This window comes from Monodon monoceros, unplaced genomic scaffold (genome assembly GCF_005190385.1).
Source record: "Monodon monoceros isolate NGI ecotype Baffin Bay Population unplaced genomic scaffold, NGI_Narwhal_1 Super_Scaffold_2, whole genome shotgun sequence".
Taxonomy (NCBI): domain Eukaryota; kingdom Metazoa; phylum Chordata; class Mammalia; order Artiodactyla; family Monodontidae; genus Monodon; species Monodon monoceros.
The window spans coordinates 90980587-90998670 of record NW_021703776.1 but is presented as its reverse complement, the minus strand read 5'-3'; the positions used below and the strand labels follow the sequence as shown (position 1 = coordinate 90998670).

Below are 18084 nucleotides of genomic sequence, written 5' to 3'. Positions count from 1 at the left end.
AGGTGACAGCTTCGATCCAGAGAGAACAGAGTCCAAACATTGGAGACGCCCACATTTTAAAGGAGGAAGAGGAAGAGGAACCAGCCAGCACACAATGTGCAGTCAGACGCGGGATAGGGAGGTTACAGATTCACACAGCACAGATAAGAGCATCAAGAAGGAAGTCATGGTCAGCAGTATCAGATTGGTCCGTTTGCCGAGAGGTCAAAGGGATTAGAGGCTGTAAAAAGGCCATAGGATTAGGCAATTAGGAAGTCGTTTACCTTTAAGAACAGAGTCCTGTAGTGTGTGTATGTGTGTGGGGAGATGGATTAAGGAGTGAGGCCTTGAAGAAAAGGGAGCATAAACCATTGATTACAGGTGAGAAGAAGGAAAGTATCAAAAAGGAAGAATACGGCTGTTACTCCTCTTACCTTCCAAGTTGGGGGTTGCCATGTGCAGATGTGAAGGCAGAAGAGAAAGATTGTCACTGATTCTTTTGGCAAAACTTTATTAAGTACCTACTAAGGACTTGGATCCAATCAACAGGGAGAAGTTGAAAGCCATCAGAGTGGACAGCGGAGGGAGCATAGCATTCAAGAGAAAATGAGAGAGGCTGAATCGTGAGAATAGGGGGAACTTTTAGTGTTGGAACAGAGAGACACCTCTTCCTCTGAGACCAGAAAGGTGGAAGAGAGGATGGATGCAAATTCAGGAGTGTTTTGAAATGAGAATAAAGGTGGACGGCAAGGCTGCTGGCCTCAGGCTTCTGGACAAAGTGGAAGATGGGTTGTTGCTGAGAGAGAGGGTGGACTAGGGTGATGGGTGACGAGGAGAAAAGGAAAATGTTAAATAACCACCCTAGGTAATGCTACGGGGTCAGAGAGACACGAACACTGGGATCGCTAAACACCAACGGTGCTTGATCGAAACCCCACTTTCCTTATGCTTTTATAGGAAATGTTTCTCAACTGCAGCTTAGAAGATGGGCAGTGTTTCTGCTTTTACCTGTAAGGACTTATCCTTCCTCATCACCTTGTTACTTCTCCTTAATTAATTTTTATGAATTTTTGTTTGTTTCCACTATCACCATAATTATAAATTGTACAGCCATTCCAGAGTTATGGTCTTACAGATTTCTGAGGTTATCTAAATTTTGGGTGAGGTTTTGATATGAAATAGTATTACTTTCTAGATAAATTTATTGATAGATAAATTTAGCAGGAGCGCTGAGTGAACAGAGCCCATGAATTGTGCTGCCCACTCCTCCCCTCCAAAACAAAGCTGATAAAATGATTTCAGACTATCTAAATGAAAACATCAGACCAACTGCTGGTCGATTCAACCCTACAGAATCATTTAAGGTGACTGAGATGCCAGGGGGTCATTATGGTTCATCCAGAAGCCAGCAGATCACGAGTGGCTCTGTGATCGGACCTGTATGGAAGCTGTTTCCTCACATGAGTAAGCCTGACAGTCTTAGGGCCTGTGACAGAGAGGAGCTGGCCACGTGAGACAACTAAGTATGTGACAGCTGGGCCACCTGATACAGTCTTCAGTTTTAATAGGATTGCAGCCCAGTGAGAACTGAGGAAGAATTTGTTTCTATCACAAACAATATTTATTTTAAAAAAAACTACATAATGAACTAAGTTCTGGTATTCTAATTGTGTTTCTGAGTCTTGAATGTATTCCCACCCTGCAAGTCTCCCACCCTCCTGATGGTGGCGGGCAGAACACTGGAACCCCTGGAGCCCACAGACTGAGTGACGAGCCGGTGCTTCTGGGTGGAATAGATTCACTTTTCCGACGTTGTTTCGAAGTGAGAAGACAGTATACTCTAGGACCCATGCCGCCGGTCCGAACTGCAGTGGCTCTGTCGCGTTCATTCGTGTAAGGGTGACTAAGATATTTCTTTTCGCCTTTCTCTTTCTCACAGGTATGGCCTCACATGTGCAAGTTTTCTCCCCTCACACCCTTCAATCAAGTGCCTTCTGTAGCGTGAAGAAACTGAAAGTAGAGCCGAGTTCCAACTGGGACATGACCGGGTACGGCTCCCACAGCAAAGTGTATGGCCAGAACAAGAACGCGCCACCATCCCAGCCAGCCGCCACGACCGTCAGCGCCTCCCTGCCCATCCCAAACCCCAGCCTACCGTACGAGCAGACCATCATCTTCCCAGGAAGCACCGGGCACGTCGTCGTGACATCAGCAGGTAGCACTTCCGTCACCGGGCCAGTCCTCGGCGGACCGCACAACCTCATGCGTCGCAGCACTGTGAGCCTTCTTGATACCTACCAAAAATGCGGACTCAAGCGGAAGAGTGAGGAGATCGAGAACACGAGCAGCGTGCAGATCATCGAAGAGCATCCACCCATGATTCCGAATAATGCGAGTGGGGCCACTGTAGCCACTGCCACCACCTCGACTGCCACTTCCAAAAACAGTGGCTCCAACAGCGAGGGGGATTATCAGCTGGTCCAGCATGAGGTGCTGTGCTCCATGACCAACACTTACGAGGTCTTAGAGTTCCTGGGCCGAGGGACATTTGGGCAAGTGGTCAAGTGCTGGAAACGGGGCACCAATGAGATTGTGGCCATCAAGATCCTGAAGAACCACCCGTCATACGCCCGCCAAGGTCAGATCGAAGTGAGCATCCTGGCCCGCCTGAGCACAGAGAGCGCCGACGACTTCAACTTCGTCCGTGCCTACGAGTGCTTCCAGCACAAGAATCACACGTGCTTGGTCTTTGAGATGCTGGAGCAGAACCTCTATGACTTTCTGAAGCAGAACAAGTTCAGCCCCTTGCCCCTCAAATACATTCGCCCAGTCCTCCAGCAGGTTGCCACAGCCCTGATGAAGCTAAAAAGCCTAGGTCTTATCCATGCGGACCTCAAACCAGAAAACATCATGCTGGTGGATCCATCTAGACAACCGTACAGAGTCAAGGTCATCGACTTTGGTTCAGCCAGTCACGTGTCCAAGGCTGTGTGCTCCACCTACTTGCAGTCCAGGTATTACAGGTAAGGCCGTTCGCCCCGAGACAGGAGATGCTGAATGCCCAGCGGCATTCACAGAGCACGTGCAGTGTTGGTCACTGCCTGGGAGGTAAGATTGCTGCCCTCAAGTGATCACGATTTAGTCGGGAAATTAGGACATGTGCACATTGAAATGATGATTAGAAGCCATGTAAGAATGGAGCCGAGTAAGACTCTTGGTGTAGAGGTTCAGAGTTGGGAGGGATTCCTGGGGGCTCTGGGCAAAGAGCAAAGGCATGGTCGGGGAGTCAGGTTGTCGCGGACGGGTGGAATCCAGACATGGGTGAAGGAGCGAGAGAGACACGCATTATGATCACTCTGGCAAGAATGCCCAAGACTCGCACTGCAGACCAGGAGGACACCTGCCTGGCAGAACAGAGAATCTGTGGGTGGTGGAAAATCTGATTGCAGGGATAGGTTGGGACCAGGATGTTGGGGTCTTAGATACCAGATGAAGGGGTTGCAACCGTGTCCATAAATGTGGAGCAAGTGCCGAAACATTTGAACGACAGACGGTGGGTGATAGGATGAAAGTGATGCTCTGAGAAGATGACTCTGTGTTCATGTGGGAAGGGGATGGGAGGAGGGAGTGTCTGTAGCCTAGGGACCAGTCAGCGTGCTCCGGTGGTGGGAGAACTTTGGGGTCAGGAAGATGAAGGATTGTAGCACCCTTGGTGGGAAAGTGTGACGCTTTCATTCCTTCACTCATTCAACAAGGATTTATTTCACTTCTAACATGAGCCAGGCACAGCGCTGGGGACCGGGACACAGCCAGGAGGGCAGAGGCAAGGCCCTCGCCATCCTGGAGTCTGTGGCGTACTGCTTCCCACCCTGGCTCCATGTCAAAAGCACCGGTGGGTGAAGCGGGCTTTAAAAAATAACCTGATTTAGGTCCCAGTCCCCACAAACCGAATCATCGACGCCTCTGGGGGTGGCGTCCTATATGGGTGTTTGTCACAGCTCTCCTGGGGCTCCCAGTGCGCAGCCAGGGTTAGGAATCGCTGCTCTGGTGGGACCCAGATGAGAGCACTGGCTCTGGGGTCAGGAGAGCCTCAACCCTCCACTCGCTGAGCTGTGCGACTGGGCTGGTTGCCTCGTTTCTCTAACCCCTTCGTTCCTGACCCATAACCTGGGCGAGTCCGGGCAGCAGCCGTGTTGGGGCTGTTGGATGGCGGAGCCGGGACGCAGCTGGATTCTTGGCTCCGTATCTGGCGTGTGGTCAGTGCACAAGGCTTGGATGGAAATGGGAAGCGAGTGAGTCTGTTCTGGGGAGATGGCGATGGGCTGTGTCTGAGGGCATGTTGAACGGTCTGGTGAAAATGGAAGTTGGCGAGATACGAAACTAAAGCTCCCATGAGAAGATGGGGCTGACAACACATTTAAGAGGTTGACACGTGGGCAGTAGACCCAGGATCCCACGACTCCTCCGTGCCCGAGCCCTGCTGGCCCGACCCCCGAGTGAGCACGTGCTTTCCCCACACCTCCTTCCCGGCCACGGAGAAAGGCGGGGAATGTGCTTGAGCCGCGTCAGCACAGTTGGCCCGTCACACGTTCTGAGGCACACCCATCCCCCCCACACCTTGTTTGCCGATTTGCTCACCCCTCCAGCCGGCTGGCTTTGTCACAGGTGCCCTCGCCCGGCCCTCAGCCCGTGGGTCTCTGTTCTTGACCTCGTACCCCTTCCCCTGGGAGGTCTGTGGCCACAGGCCACACGTCCACACTGCCCCCTCACCTCCCTCATCTCAGTCCCGAATTACACAAGTCTCTAGGCCCCTCCACCCGTGCTGTCCTCCCCCCACCCGCCTGCCCTGAGCTTCCAGGGAGGAGCCTCGCATCTGCGTCCCTGCTTGGCTCCGGGAGGGGTGGATCTGTACTGCTCACCCGGTTCCTCTCCGCTCACCAGCTTCTTAGACACCTGCGGTCTGCTGTCAGGCCCGCAGCCCCAGAGCCAGGCAGAGGGGGAGGCTGTGAGCCCAGGGCTGTGGCCACCGAGGAAGGGGAGCCTGGGCCTGAAGGTGGAGGGAGCAGGCCCTGCGGACCCCCGGGAGAGGGTGAAGGAGGACGCTGGCCAGGGGCTGGAGCAACAGGCGTGCTCTCTACAAAGTGCCCTTCTCTGAACGCAAGCTCTGGGTGGCACCATCTAGGGTCACCAGCCCATCCGAGGGATAGCCAGTGCCTTGGCCAGCTCCCCGCCGCCATTGTCACTCTACACTTGGGGGTGCCAGTTCAGCATGCCAGGCCGCTCCTTCCTAGGTCTTGGCCTGAATTTAGGGTGAACTGCAGCAAAGTCAAGGCTGCTTGGACTTTTATTATTTTGTTAACTTGATGCCGTTTAATGGACGATACCGGCTTTATTCATGTTTTCTAAAACTTGAGCCGAGCAACTTGTAAAATGGCTTTTAAAAATTCTATTTAAAAGGCAATGCAGGGGCTTCCCTGGTGGCGCAGTGGTTGAGAGTCCGCCTGCCGATGCAGGGGACGCGGGTTCGTGCCCCGGTCCGGGAAGATCCCACATACTGCAGAGCGGTTGGGCCCGTGAGCCATGGCCGCTGAGCCTGCACGTCCGGAGCCTGTGCTCTGCAATGGGAGAGGCCACAGCAGTGAGAGACCCGCGTACCGCAAAAAAAAAAAAAAAAAAAAAAAAAAAAGGCAATGCATACTCATAGCCAAACTTGATGCACTGGGTAAGCTGACTTTGGGACTCTTGGCCTCACTCGTGTTCTCACCTTCCTGTGCCCACGTGACGTGTGGCACCCCTCTCGCAGCAGACAGACTCTCCAGGCTTCCTGCGCTTTCGTGTCGGCCCCGGGGACCGGGGACCCCAGCTCAGGAGCTCTGGGCGGCAGGAGAAACCGCTCCGCCGGGTATGGAAGGCTCGTGTGCCGAGAGTCCAGGGCTCTCCTTAGCCCCCATCTCCGTCTTCCACTTGCAGCCCCGGTGCCCCCATTTACCTTGGAAAGCTCTCCCTCTGGTTGTGATGTGACCCCTTTCTTTAGACCTCATGTGACTGTTGCATAAATTTCTGAGCAGGACCTCTTCCTCCTCTGGTCGCTTTGACCAAAAAAGGCGAGTGTCCTTCAGGTCCTCCTGGTGGCCCCCCTGTGCCCAGCTCTGCTTTTAAGGGCACAGTCAACATGAAAGCCAGCCCAGTGTTTCTGCCTGAAGTGATGCTTCATCTCTAAATTGGTCACAGCGTCCTGTTCCTCCCCCGGGGCTCATCTGAACCCCGGAGTAGTTTGCTACCACACACAGCAGTTTGAGGGTTTGAGGACAGCCTCCAGCCCGGTCGGCATCAGTCCTTGCTGTGGGACAGCCAGCTCCCGGCCACATTGGTCCAGTCGAGTTTCCTGATTGTGTTGCCTCTTACAGGGGAGAGGAGGTGGGTGGAGAAGGCTCCTCAGTGGTCCGTTGTTATCTGAGAAGGTCGGCGTTTTCAGCTGCGTCGTGAGAGACTGTGTTTGAGCCACCTGGAGTAGAGGAGTCATCACCCTGTGGACCCAGCCTTCGACAGGGCCTGGGTTCCCCAGGCCCCCTGTATCTGAGCTGGGCCATCATCCCCTGGCGACCTCACTTTCAAAGAGGAGGACATTTAATGTCCTGCCCTGTTTTTAAGTGGACAGTATTAAATGTCTCAGCCCACCGTCGTCCCCGCCTAGTGATGTGGAAACAGTCTGATATAAAGAGATGTTCCTGTCCTCGTGGGGCCGGGGCGGGGGGGGTGTACCTGGAAAAGTTGGTGCGTCTCGGGGAGCAAACGGTTTCCCCCGGCTATTAGGCACGTGCTTGGTCGAGGCCGGGGCATATTGCCGTGGTATCCTGTGAAGCAAGCCTGACCATGTGTTTTTCAGGAAACAAAGGCTGCTTTTTTCATTGTTTAACCATGATGCGTGGGTAGCCCCTTCCAACCTGACCTTCCAACTCGAAGGTCAGTTACCTATTTAAACCATCAAACCACGCTGGTCACAGGCTTTATTGTGCATAAGAATCACTTGGAGAGCGTGTTAAGAACACACTACCGCCACGGCCCTGCCCCAGACCCACTGCACCCCGATCTCCAGAGGGGTGTCCCCGGAGAAAGTCCTCACCCTGCACACACCCGAAGACTCGCCACGGGGAATCAGAGGTGAGCTTGTGCAGGTGGTTGGAGGCCCACTGAGAGAGAAAGGGGTCCTTAATGGTGTCTCCTTTGAAGTGTTCACACCCTAAGGGATGGAACTGAAGCAGATCCTGTGCAGTTCTATGAACGTACCTTGGAAGTCCCTGCCGTTTCCCTACAGCAGCCCTGCCTCATCCTCCAGGTTACGTTCCAAGACCCCCAGTGGATGTCCCTGAAACTGAGGATAGTACCGAACCCTGTGTACACTGTGTTTTTTCCTATGCAGACATACCCGTATGCATAGGAAATTTACAAATTAGACACAGTAAGAGATTAACATTGATAACTAACAATACAATAGAACAGTTACAACAATATACTGTAATAAAAGTTATGTGAATGTGGTGTCTCTCTCAGAATATCTTATTGTACAAATTCGGTGCCTTTTCCATCTTAACAAAGCCCTATCATACACTGGCCGTAACTTGCAGTTTGAGGTGCGACAGCAAAACTAGCATGAATTTTTTTTTCCTTCTTCACAATTTAACGGATAGAAGATTCATTCTTACCGTAGATCTTAGCAACCTCAGCATACTTTCTTTTTCTTTCCTTATTAAATGGAGAACTTTCACCTTTTCACTTAAAGGAAGCACTTTCCAGGCTTCTCTTTGGAGTATCTGAATTGCCAGCATCAGTGTTCTTGCCATTTGGGACCATTATTAAGTAAAATAAGGGCTACTTGAACACAAGCACCAGGATGCCACAGTCAGTCTGATCACCGAGCGGGCTACTAGGAGACAAATGGGCAGGGCGTGTCGGCCAAAGGGAAGAGTCCCGTCCTGCGTCGGGACTTTGTGAGACTTTATCACGCTCCTCAGAACAGCAGGCAGTTTAAAACTTAAGAATGGTTTGTTTCTGGAATTTTTCACTTAATATTTTTGGATCGCGGCTGACTGTGATTAAGGGGAGACTACTGCATTTGATTCTACATTGATGCCAGTTATTTTTTTGAAGCAAGCAATAAATTGATGCTGGGGTATTTCCGCTGTCAGTGTGACCAGCAAACTGAAAACAAGACTAAATATTAAGCTCTACTCAGGAAAAACAAACAAAAAGCCATGCCATTCAGGCAGGAGATAGCGATTAAAATGTGTGGATTCTTTTGTTTTCTGCTCCGGTTATTCAAAATACTCTTGTCTAGACTTAATTTGAAACTCTTAAGACCATTACCAGGACCAAAGAAAAAGGGTGGGGCGCGCATAAAAATTTAGGACATGAAGAAAAGGCCAGTAATCTACTCTTTCAGAATAATGTAACCTTTTTTGTCTGGTTCTTTTGGTTTCAGACACTATCTTCAAATTGATTCCATGGTGGTTTTAGGTGGGGGGGAGATAAATTTTAATTCAGTTCAATTCATCAAACATTCATTGGGTGCCTACTGTGTGTCCTGCGATGTACTGACGGGTAGGAGATAAGGCGCAAGATGTCTAATCTGGAGGAGTTTATGGTTTCTCTGAGGAGATTAAAAGACACAAATTGCCTAGAGTGTATTTCTGATACTTTGATATTACACATGTTTGATCACTCAGCAGATATTCATTGAGACTCTAGGGAACCCGTGATGAGAAAAACCAGTTAAAGAGATTCAAAGCCAGTGAAAGATTTTGCGAGATGGGTTAATAGGGAGGGTTTTTATTATATTTTTAATTTTTTTTACATCTTTATTGGAGTATAATTGCTTTACAATGGTGTGTTAGTTTCTGCTTTGTAACAAGGTGAATCAGTTATACATATGTTCCCATATCTCTTCCCTCTTGTGTCTCCCTCCCTCAATAGGGAGGGTTTTTAGAGAACAAGCTATATTGAAGTACTCTTGAGGTCCATCTTAAAGGAAATGTGAGATGGGGGTGGGAGGAGCCTGAGAGGCATGGAGATTGGAATTAATAAGGGAAGATGGGGGGGGGGATGACAGTGACACCTGCAAGGAGTTGAAGGCTTGGGCTGGCAAGTAAGGGTTAGGTGAGGGAGGCCTGACCGTGGAGAATTTTGATGGAGGCTTTGAGGGGCTTGGACTTAACAAAGGAGTAATTCAGTGAAGTTAAGGATATTAGTGAAGTTAGTCAATTGAAATGGGGACAAAAAGTTGGGGAGCACCCAGAGGCTAGGAGACAATAGTAGTTATTCATAAATAAAGGGAAGAGGCCCTAGATTATAATGGGGATCCCCTCCCCATCCCCCGTCAGTAGCCAGTATAAATGTGAACACTTTTAATGCTTTTAAATTCTGGTACTGTGATTGCAGAGTTGGCTAAGAGGGAATAGGTTTTGTTCGTTTTGTTTGTTTTGCTGTCTTTTGTTTATGGACTTTGCTTTCCCTAAGGCACAGTTGTGAAGCTCTGGTCTCCAGAACCGGGTTTCAAGTCCCACCACTGGTATCAAGTAATAGCCTCTGGAAGGAGAGTTAAGAGACCTTAGCTCCAGTCCTGGCCCCGTCCATCCCCAGCTGACTGTGTTCCACTGAGTCAGTATATTGGTAAAATGTCAACTGTGAGGCATCCACAGCCCCACATCTGGATCTCATTATGACCGGGGCCTGTGCTTAGTCCATGGCCAGGGGACAGTGTTCTCTCCTGTGGGCTGACCTTGGCCTCATTGGCTCAAACTGGGGACCCTCCATCATCTCCCCATCAGCAGGGAACGCGGCATCTTCCAAAATATCTTTCGCTGAGTCGCTTCAAAAAAGGGGCATAGGGCTTCCCTGGTGGCGCAGTGGCTGAGAGTCCACCTGCCGATGCAGGGGACACGGGTTCGTGCCCCGGTCCGGGAGGATCCCACATGCCGCGGAGCGGCTGGGCCCGTGAGCCATGGCCGCTGAGCCTGCGCTTCCGGAGCCTGTGCTCCGCAACGGGAGAGGCCACAACAGTGAGAGGCCTGTGTACCGCAAAAAAAAAAAAAAAAGGGGGGGGGGGCATGACTTAATAAAGTCATAAAAATAGTTTCCAAAATTGCATAGCTTGTGCAGATTCCTGACTAGAAGTTAGGTTTGATTGAAAAGAAGAGCTCTGAAAGCATCTGCATTGCGGGCATTAGCTTTTTAAGTTAGTTTGTGTTTTATTACTAGTAGATACAACAGGAAAGGCTTCTAGTTTACCCTTGAGAAGATTGAGTGAAATATTCAACCCACTGACAGTCTCATTCACCCAGATGAGGGAGGTGGTTATAAATATGTAAAAGCTTTTAGAGTTGCAGTGTCTTTTCTGAGGAGAAGTGATCAATAAGTTATCTGGGCTGTTAGGTTATCTTTAGTTTTCCCTTACTTGTCTCTAGGACCTTGAGTTGTGTGGTGAAATAATTTGAAATCGAATTTTTTTTTTTTAAGTATGAAATAATTAAAGGGAGAACCTCTCTGTGTATTTGAGTGTATCTCTGCCCTGGTGTTCCAGTCCCGCCTACACACACGCACGTGCACAGTCACACGAATAAACACAGATAACACAATATAAGCCCATGCATGACATACGCACAGCTAGGTGTGCTTGCAAGCACCTTGGTGACAGAAGCTAATGCTCAGCTGTAGCAAAGATGCTGATATACATAGATGCCTGCCACATGGAGGGAGACACACGCAACAGACATGCGTATACACGCAAGGACACACACACAGCTTCAAAGACATTGAAAAACCATGTACATTCACAGACCACATGAACCAACCAGAGCGACCCCAGAGCAAGGGCCCAGGTGCAGAAGCAGTGTTGATGCCCCAGAAACTTGGCCCAGTTTTCTGCCTTGCTGCAGAGTTGCCATCTACATGTCCCCAGACCTAAAGACAGGAGGGCTGGAACCACTCTTGAGCTCAAGGTATAAAACAGTTGTTTTCAAAGGGTGATCCAAGGATCCTCCTGCCGAAGTATCACCCAGGTGCTTGTTAGACATGGAGATTCCTGGGTTGCAAAAGAAATCTAAGGAACAGGCTCTCTGGGGGGTGGAGCCAGATGACAGATTTAAGCAAGCTCTAGGGTGAATTCTTTTTTTAAAGCCACTGTATTGAGGTATGATTGACATACAAAAAGCTGCACATATGTAATGTGTACAGCTTGGTGAGTTTGGAGGTAAAACCATCACCACAGTTTATGCCTTAAAGAGATCCATCACCTCCAGGAGTGTCTTCCTGCTTTCGTTATTTATTTACATTTTTTAAATTATTGTTTTGTCCTTTAAGAACTGTTGCCAGAGGTGGCTTGGATCCCAGAGTCGGTTGCCCCACAGAGGGGGTTGCCACCTGCCCCGTCAAAATGGGAGAAGTGGGGTGCCGTGGGCAACCTGGCACGGGGCTGTTGCCCTTTTACCTGGGTGGCTCAGAGCCCTGCCGTGGGGCCCAGTTGTTAGATTCCTTGTGGTCCAACCCCTTACGCCTCAATGGTGGTGACAGTGAAGATCCAAAAATCATTGGTGCGTGCTACAGGAGGGGTTACTGGGTGGACTGGTGAACTGCCAGGTGGGTGGTTGGGAGGGGAAGCAGATGGACAGAGGAGACATGAACGCACGTGACTTTTTGCATAATTTGCAGTCGACGGAGCACTTACTGCTTAGTAGCTGCTGAACTCTCCCTGTAGCCACAGCTGGGTTTGGAGCTATAATCCTCACTTATGCATCGAACAAGTAATTTTTTGAATTCCGAAGATATGCCAGACACTGTGGTTTGTGCTGGGGTTTCAAGAAATGAGTAGGAGTGCCCTCAGCTATGCAGCTCTGCCCCCGAATCTGTCATGGAATGAGCTGTCCCTGGGGAGCCAGCGGTGGGCACGCCAGGCTCCGCTGTCCTCGTCTACCCCGGTGTAGACATCTCTCCTTAAGCCAAGAAGGCAGAGCATGTTGCCTTTGAATCGCTTTGCCCAGTCTCCCTGGGCCGCTTGTATTATATGTTCTGAGTCCTGAGTGCCCTCCCCAGTGAAGGGGCCCCCTGCCCGCTGCCCTTGGCCTCCCCTGGCTGCGGGTCTCTGCATCACAGCTGGGACAGATCGGGCCAGCCTTTCCCCACCGCCTCACCAGCTCCCCAGAGGAGGAGGGAGCGCCCAGCCACAGCCTTGCCAGGGCAGCTCGAGCCCGGCGTTCCCTTTCGTCCTTGGCGCCATCGGCCTCTGGCTCCCCGGGTCTTAAAGCCAGGTGGAGGAGCAGGGCTCTTGGTGACGAGTACTGGGCTGTGGCCCTCGTTCCTGGAAAGAGATGGAGATGGTGACATTGTAGAAGCAGTTGTCGTAGGTGAGGTGTCCCCAGAGCAGAGCCTGAGGCGGGGCTTGGGTGCAGCGTGTCTGTTTGGGAGAAAACCTCAGGAAGCAGGAGGAAGGGAATGGGGGCGGGGGGATACCGGGAGGAGTTAGGGGGTGGCTCCATTCTCCCTCCAAGGGGCCTGCTGTAGGCCTCAGGGACTGTGCCCCAGGAGGGGGGAGGCTGGGGCTCTGGGCCCTTTGAGACCGAGGGCCCTCAAGGGTATTGGCTCTCCTGTGCCTTTGTTTGGGCCAAGCTTGTTCAAGGACTGGGTGGGCTTGAGGCTCAGGGGAGACTGCGAAGTAGAACAGACCACGTGACTGTGGCCAAGGTCAGCGGGAACGTGACACGAGCCCAGAAGGACCCAAAGTGTGAGCACCAGCCCTGTGCTCGGGGATCCGCTCTGTCCTCCCCACCGATGACCTGTGTGCCATTTTTAAATGGAAAGGGAATACAGGGGAAATGCCTTTGTAGGCAAGTTTAAGTATTGCAGTCTAAGAATTCAGAGTTGAACTCCAAATTTTGGTTTTGGGGAGAGTTGGGAGATCTGAATGAAACGCTAAAAAAAAAAAAAAAAAAAAAAAATCTTGCCTCCACCCCACTCTCCTTTTTTATCTGGCCAGCCTGCCCACTAGAGGTGGGAGATGGAGGCTGTGTCTGAGAGAGGAGACACCTGAGCAGGGGGAGGTGCCTGAAGCCTGAGTTTGTCAGAACCGTGGGGCGATGTGGAGGCGGGTTACTGTCTGCCACGTTCTCTCTGCTGGTGCGTGTAGCTGTTGTGTGTTCCCCAAGGCGCCTTTGTTGAATGAGCGAGTGACTAACTGGCCAAATGAATGGATGAACGGATGAACGGATGGACGGATGGACGGATGGATGGATGGATGGATGGATGGATGGATGAATGGTATCAGTGGCCTCATGTTTATAGCTCAACTCACACTGTCACAGCAGAAACACCCACATGCCCAGCTTCTTGTAGTCCTTCCTACAGTCCTTTCACTGTTGCCCTAAACCTCAGGCCCATGGCATCCAGCATCTCCAAACCCTGGATCATACGAGCCCCCTTTATCAGCATTCTGGGGAGCAGACGTCTCACCAAAAATGTTCGTTCCGTCCACCTGTGAGATTTCAATTTAAAACCTGAAGACAGCTGACTCAGGTTTTAACAGATTAGTTCCCTGAAATCAGCCAACATCTGTCATGTCCCATTACACCTTGACAGAAAATTAGAAATGACTTCCCAGTATGAAGAAAGGGCCGAGCCCAGCAAGACCTGACTAGGGAACCTTGCACGTGTGGAGACAGCCCTGTCCTCTGGGCCGCTAACCCCTTATCTGCTTTTCTGTTTCTGAGATGTTACGGACATGCTAGTCGTGTGCCCCGGAACTTTGTCTTCATACGTAGGAACTGAATGAGCAAAGATCTCCCGCAGAGGATAAAGTTCCTGACACATTACTCAGCGTGTTCCTGGCACGAGGCAAGCACTCAGCCCATGTTTGCTGCTATTATTACTTTTACTGCCACTACAGTTATCATCATTATCATTATTCTTATCGTCATCACTCTATTGGCAGAGATCTGGATTTGAATTCCAGATCTGCTGCTTTATAGCTGTGTGACCTCAGGCAAGTTCCCAAACCTCTCTGCGGCTCATTGTTCTTTCTCTTATGAGGGAAGTACGACAGCAGTTCCTGAGGTTGTTCTAAGGACTAAACGAGATGGCTGTGGTGCGTGCTCACCTGTGTGCACCTCGCCTCTGCTGTAAGTAACCATCACGCTCTCCCCTGGGCCCCCTTCCCGGTGTATGTGCCTCTGGCTTAGCATTTATTTTATTTGGCCTGGTGTCATTGTAGGCTATCGACATCCCCAGTGTTCCCGAGCTCCTTGGGATCACGTGTTGTTTCTTTTTCATCTCCGTGGACACGTGGAGGCCCAGCACGTACTTCACATCCAGTAGGCGCTAACGGAGTACGTTTGGTGGGTTTCCTCTGGTGTCAGGAAGGGGCAGTGTCCAGTGCGATGGTGAAGAGGTTAGCGTTTGAGGAGAGGAACAACATCTCTCCCCCTGAGTCAGGAGGGAGACACGGGTGCAGCATTCTTGACTGGAGGGCACGGGCCCGGCAGTCTCCTGCCGCTGCTCGTGTACCTGCGGTGAAGCTATAAATCCTGCGCTTGGGCTGGGCACACGAGCCTCACGGCAGTGGGGAGCGGGCACGGGAAGCCTCAGGAGGTTACATCGCATTTGCCACCTGCCGTGCTTCCCGTATCCGCTGTCCGTCTCCGCTGACCTCAGAAGGATCCAGGAGCCAAGACTGGAGTGACGGGCAGGACGCTGCTCAAGGACTCCCTGAAGGTGTGCGTGCGTGTGCGTGCGTGTGTATGAATGTGTGTTGGTATGTACTATACGTGTGGTGTGTGTGTTGGGTGTGTGAATGTGTGTTAGTGTGTGTTGTATATGTGAGATGTGTTGGTATCGGGGGGGGGTTTGTGTTGGCTGTGTGTGTTGGGGTGTGTGTGTTGTACACGTGGGGTGTGTGCCTTGTATGTGTGGCATATATGTTAGTGTGTGTTGTATATGTGATGTATGTTGCTCCGTGGGGAGAGTGTGGGTGTGCGAGTTCAGTGGCAGCAGGTAGGCTGGTCCCTAGGGTTCCCCATACTTGGAGCCCCTCCTGATCCTGCTTCGTGTGACTGGGGAAGGGTACTCTCCAGCCACAACCTTATTTATGTAATTATTGACTATAAAAGTCAACGTTGTTTGGCCAGAACATGAGGGATCAACTGTTGGTGCCGCCTCTTTGTCACGCACTGACCACCAGTGAAGGCTTTCTATTCCTCTTCTCTTTGTAAATTAGAACTTATATTGGCAAATAAAAATAAACTAAATGTGAACCCCCAGAACAGAGATAGCTCTGGCACTGAGAGTCAGATGTTCTCACTGTGAAAGGTGAATATTCACCCTGACGAGCGGCCGGGAGGTCTTCGGGAGATGGCACTGCTCTGTGTCCTGACTGTCGTGGTGGTAACAGGCTAAAACTCATAGAACTTACATCCGAAAATTTAAAAATTCCAAGTGAAAATTTAGAATCTATTTACCCTTAAAGATCTCGAAGAAACTGTTGGTAATATTAAACCCTTCAACTTTATCTTGCCTAGTTTTTCTTCCTGTTTTTGTTGTGTTGTGTTTGGGTAAAAGAGATACCTTTGTTCATCCTGTAACAGGATGGCCAGCAGGGAAACAATCATTTCTGGAAACTGCTGGGCCAGGGAACTATGAAAACATCTCTGGGGAATAAACAGCTGTTGATGACGGAAGCATTTCTCTCCCACAGTTTCTTTACTTTACATCTGCCGTTTCATGTATAGGTCATGGACTTGCCCTCTAAAAGTGAAGGACAGTGACTGCTAGAAACAGAGAAGTGAGGGACTGTTACCCCTGAAATGCCAGAGTCCAGGAGGAAAATGAAGTCTTTGTGGAACTTGGTCATCCAGCCTTACTGTGCCTACAGCGCCCTGCCCTTGGCTCTTACATTATCATGGCCATGGCCAGCAAACCCAGGTGTGAAACAACATCGTTTTCGATAAAATAGCTTTCCTAAAACCAGCTTTTCCCAACGGCAGGCCTCTCGTCTGTGGGGACATTCATGCTTATTACAGAGAAGTGGCTGGTTTTGTAGGAAAGGTCTTTTATCCCCTCGAAAGAGAGGGCACCTGCGTGCCATCTTGGATGCGGTGGGTTCTGTTGTCTGCATTCTGAGTGATGGGCCTTGGAGAGGGGCTCCTGTCCCCAGCGGTGATCCCAGGCATGATGAGGCCAGTTCCCAAGAGCACCGCCTGGGCCACGCACCCCAGTAACTGGGCCGTGACCCAAGGCCACATGCTGGGCACAGAGCCACGTTCCTTCCGTTCCCTCCCCACTGACAGGAACTTTTCACTTGTTTCCTTGGAAGAAACGAGCCCACAGCATGTAAATGTCGTTGCATGGTGTCCTCTGCAGCTCAGAGTGGCCGGTTGAAGACAGGGGTTTTCTGTGACCCTCCTGGCAATGAGATCCGTGCGTTTGCAGATCTGAGCTCGTGGCCACCCCACCCCTGTTTCCCATGCCCCGTGATGCCACCCAGGCTGCTCTCTACATTAGTTCCGAGGAGAACTGGGGCCTCCTTCGTTGCTCTTCCACGTGCCCTTTTCCTTCTCAGAAGACAGCCCTTTCTCCCTCCAGCTCCCTCCTTGATTCCATGTTGCCTCCTCTGTTGCCTGCTCTGGCTCCCACATCCCAGTTCCCAGCCCGGAATTCGGAGTCCTGTTCCACGGCCCCAGCCTCACGCTCAGCACCCGTGTGAGCCCACAGTGTTCCCAGGATGCCTCCCCTGCCCGCCGCTGCACCCAGGCCCCAGAACCCAGCCCTGTCCGGCTCCTGTGGCGGAGCCCAAGTGCCAGATGTGCCACAGCCAGAAATGGTTTCTTCCTCCGGAGACATTCGGACGTTGTGTAATCTGGCATGTTATGCACTTCCTGGGGCCAGAGTCTGGCTCTTAGACCCTGTGAAAGAACCAGGGCTGATGTTATCAACCCACTTTACAGTGACCTGAAATGACCAGCCACCACTGGCGTCGTCGAGGGAGGTGACGCAGAGACAGAGACCCGGGTCTCAGTGTCCCACCAACCATGTGACTCAGGTGAATCTCCTAACCTCCCTGACGTTGCATCTCCTTAGCTGGGCCAGTGACGTAACACACCAGGGCCGTGGGCACCTTGAAGGTCTGTGTGAGTTCGCCCCGCTGTACTTAGCCTCACGTAGCCCCTCCGAGCCTTGGGCATAGCGGAGACTGTAAATAGGTTACTATTTCTAACCATGCCCAGCCTTTCCCTTCTATCCTGCCTTTTCCTTTTTCTTCTCTTCCTCTACCTGTGTCCCCAGGGTTCTCCCACGCTAATCCAGGTGGACACAGCAGTGGTGGGACGTCTCCAGGCACCAAGGCACCACCATACGTAGACTCTGGGGACACAGTTAAGCGAGAGCTCGGTTCTTAGAAGGTTGCCAGTTAATTGCTTTGCTGCCCCCGCAAGATATGTATTCATGTGTGGCTCTCAGTTTGGGGCCATGTGGACCCAAATGAGGTTTCTGCTGGTGCAGACAGAAACAGTAAGATTGAAGATAGATTTTTCTCTGAAAATGAGCCATTCGAATTTTTTTCCCAGCTTTTCCTGTTCATATTCTATGTCATGGTTTGTATAGAAAGCCCCGTATGCTCACCTCGTTGCTTTACTTTACAAGCTGTCTTCAGCAGGTGATGGCGTCAGATGCCTGTGTGCATGACACTGCAGATGCTCTGGGATCCCCCACCCCCACCTTTGGGGGATGTGCCGCAGCTCCTCCGGAAAGAGCATCTCTTAGGAACACACCCACCTGACGAAAGTCTCAGGAACACGAAGCCACCAAAGAAATCAGCAGAAGTGCCGAGTGGGGCAGACCCTGTCGGAGGAGGGAATTAACCGTTTGTATTTGCCTAGGCCTTTGGTTACAGTGGTGACTCGCATTTTCTGTGTTCCAGGAACTTTATGTGACCGTTATCAGAACTCCGAGGGTAGCTCGGGCAGCGATGTTGTCCCCGTCTCACTGTGCGGTCATTGTCTTGTCGGGGGTCACCCACATGTTGGTGACCAGCCCCATGAGTGCAGCCTGCGTGTCCCACTCTGTCCAGGC

At 51.2% G+C, this 18084-nt stretch overlaps 1 protein-coding gene across 2 annotated transcripts in view; it reads left to right on the top strand.

The window, feature by feature from the left end:
- Positions 1-18084, top strand: part of HIPK2 (homeodomain interacting protein kinase 2) — a 197239-nt gene that overhangs the window by 62556 nt on the left and 116599 nt on the right. For both annotated transcript variants that reach the window (XM_029233511.1, XM_029233510.1), the window contains exon 2: positions 1919-3002. In XM_029233511.1, coding sequence (XP_029089344.1) covers positions 1919-3002 — 1084 coding nt within the window. The remainder of the gene's footprint in view (positions 1-1918; positions 3003-18084) is intronic.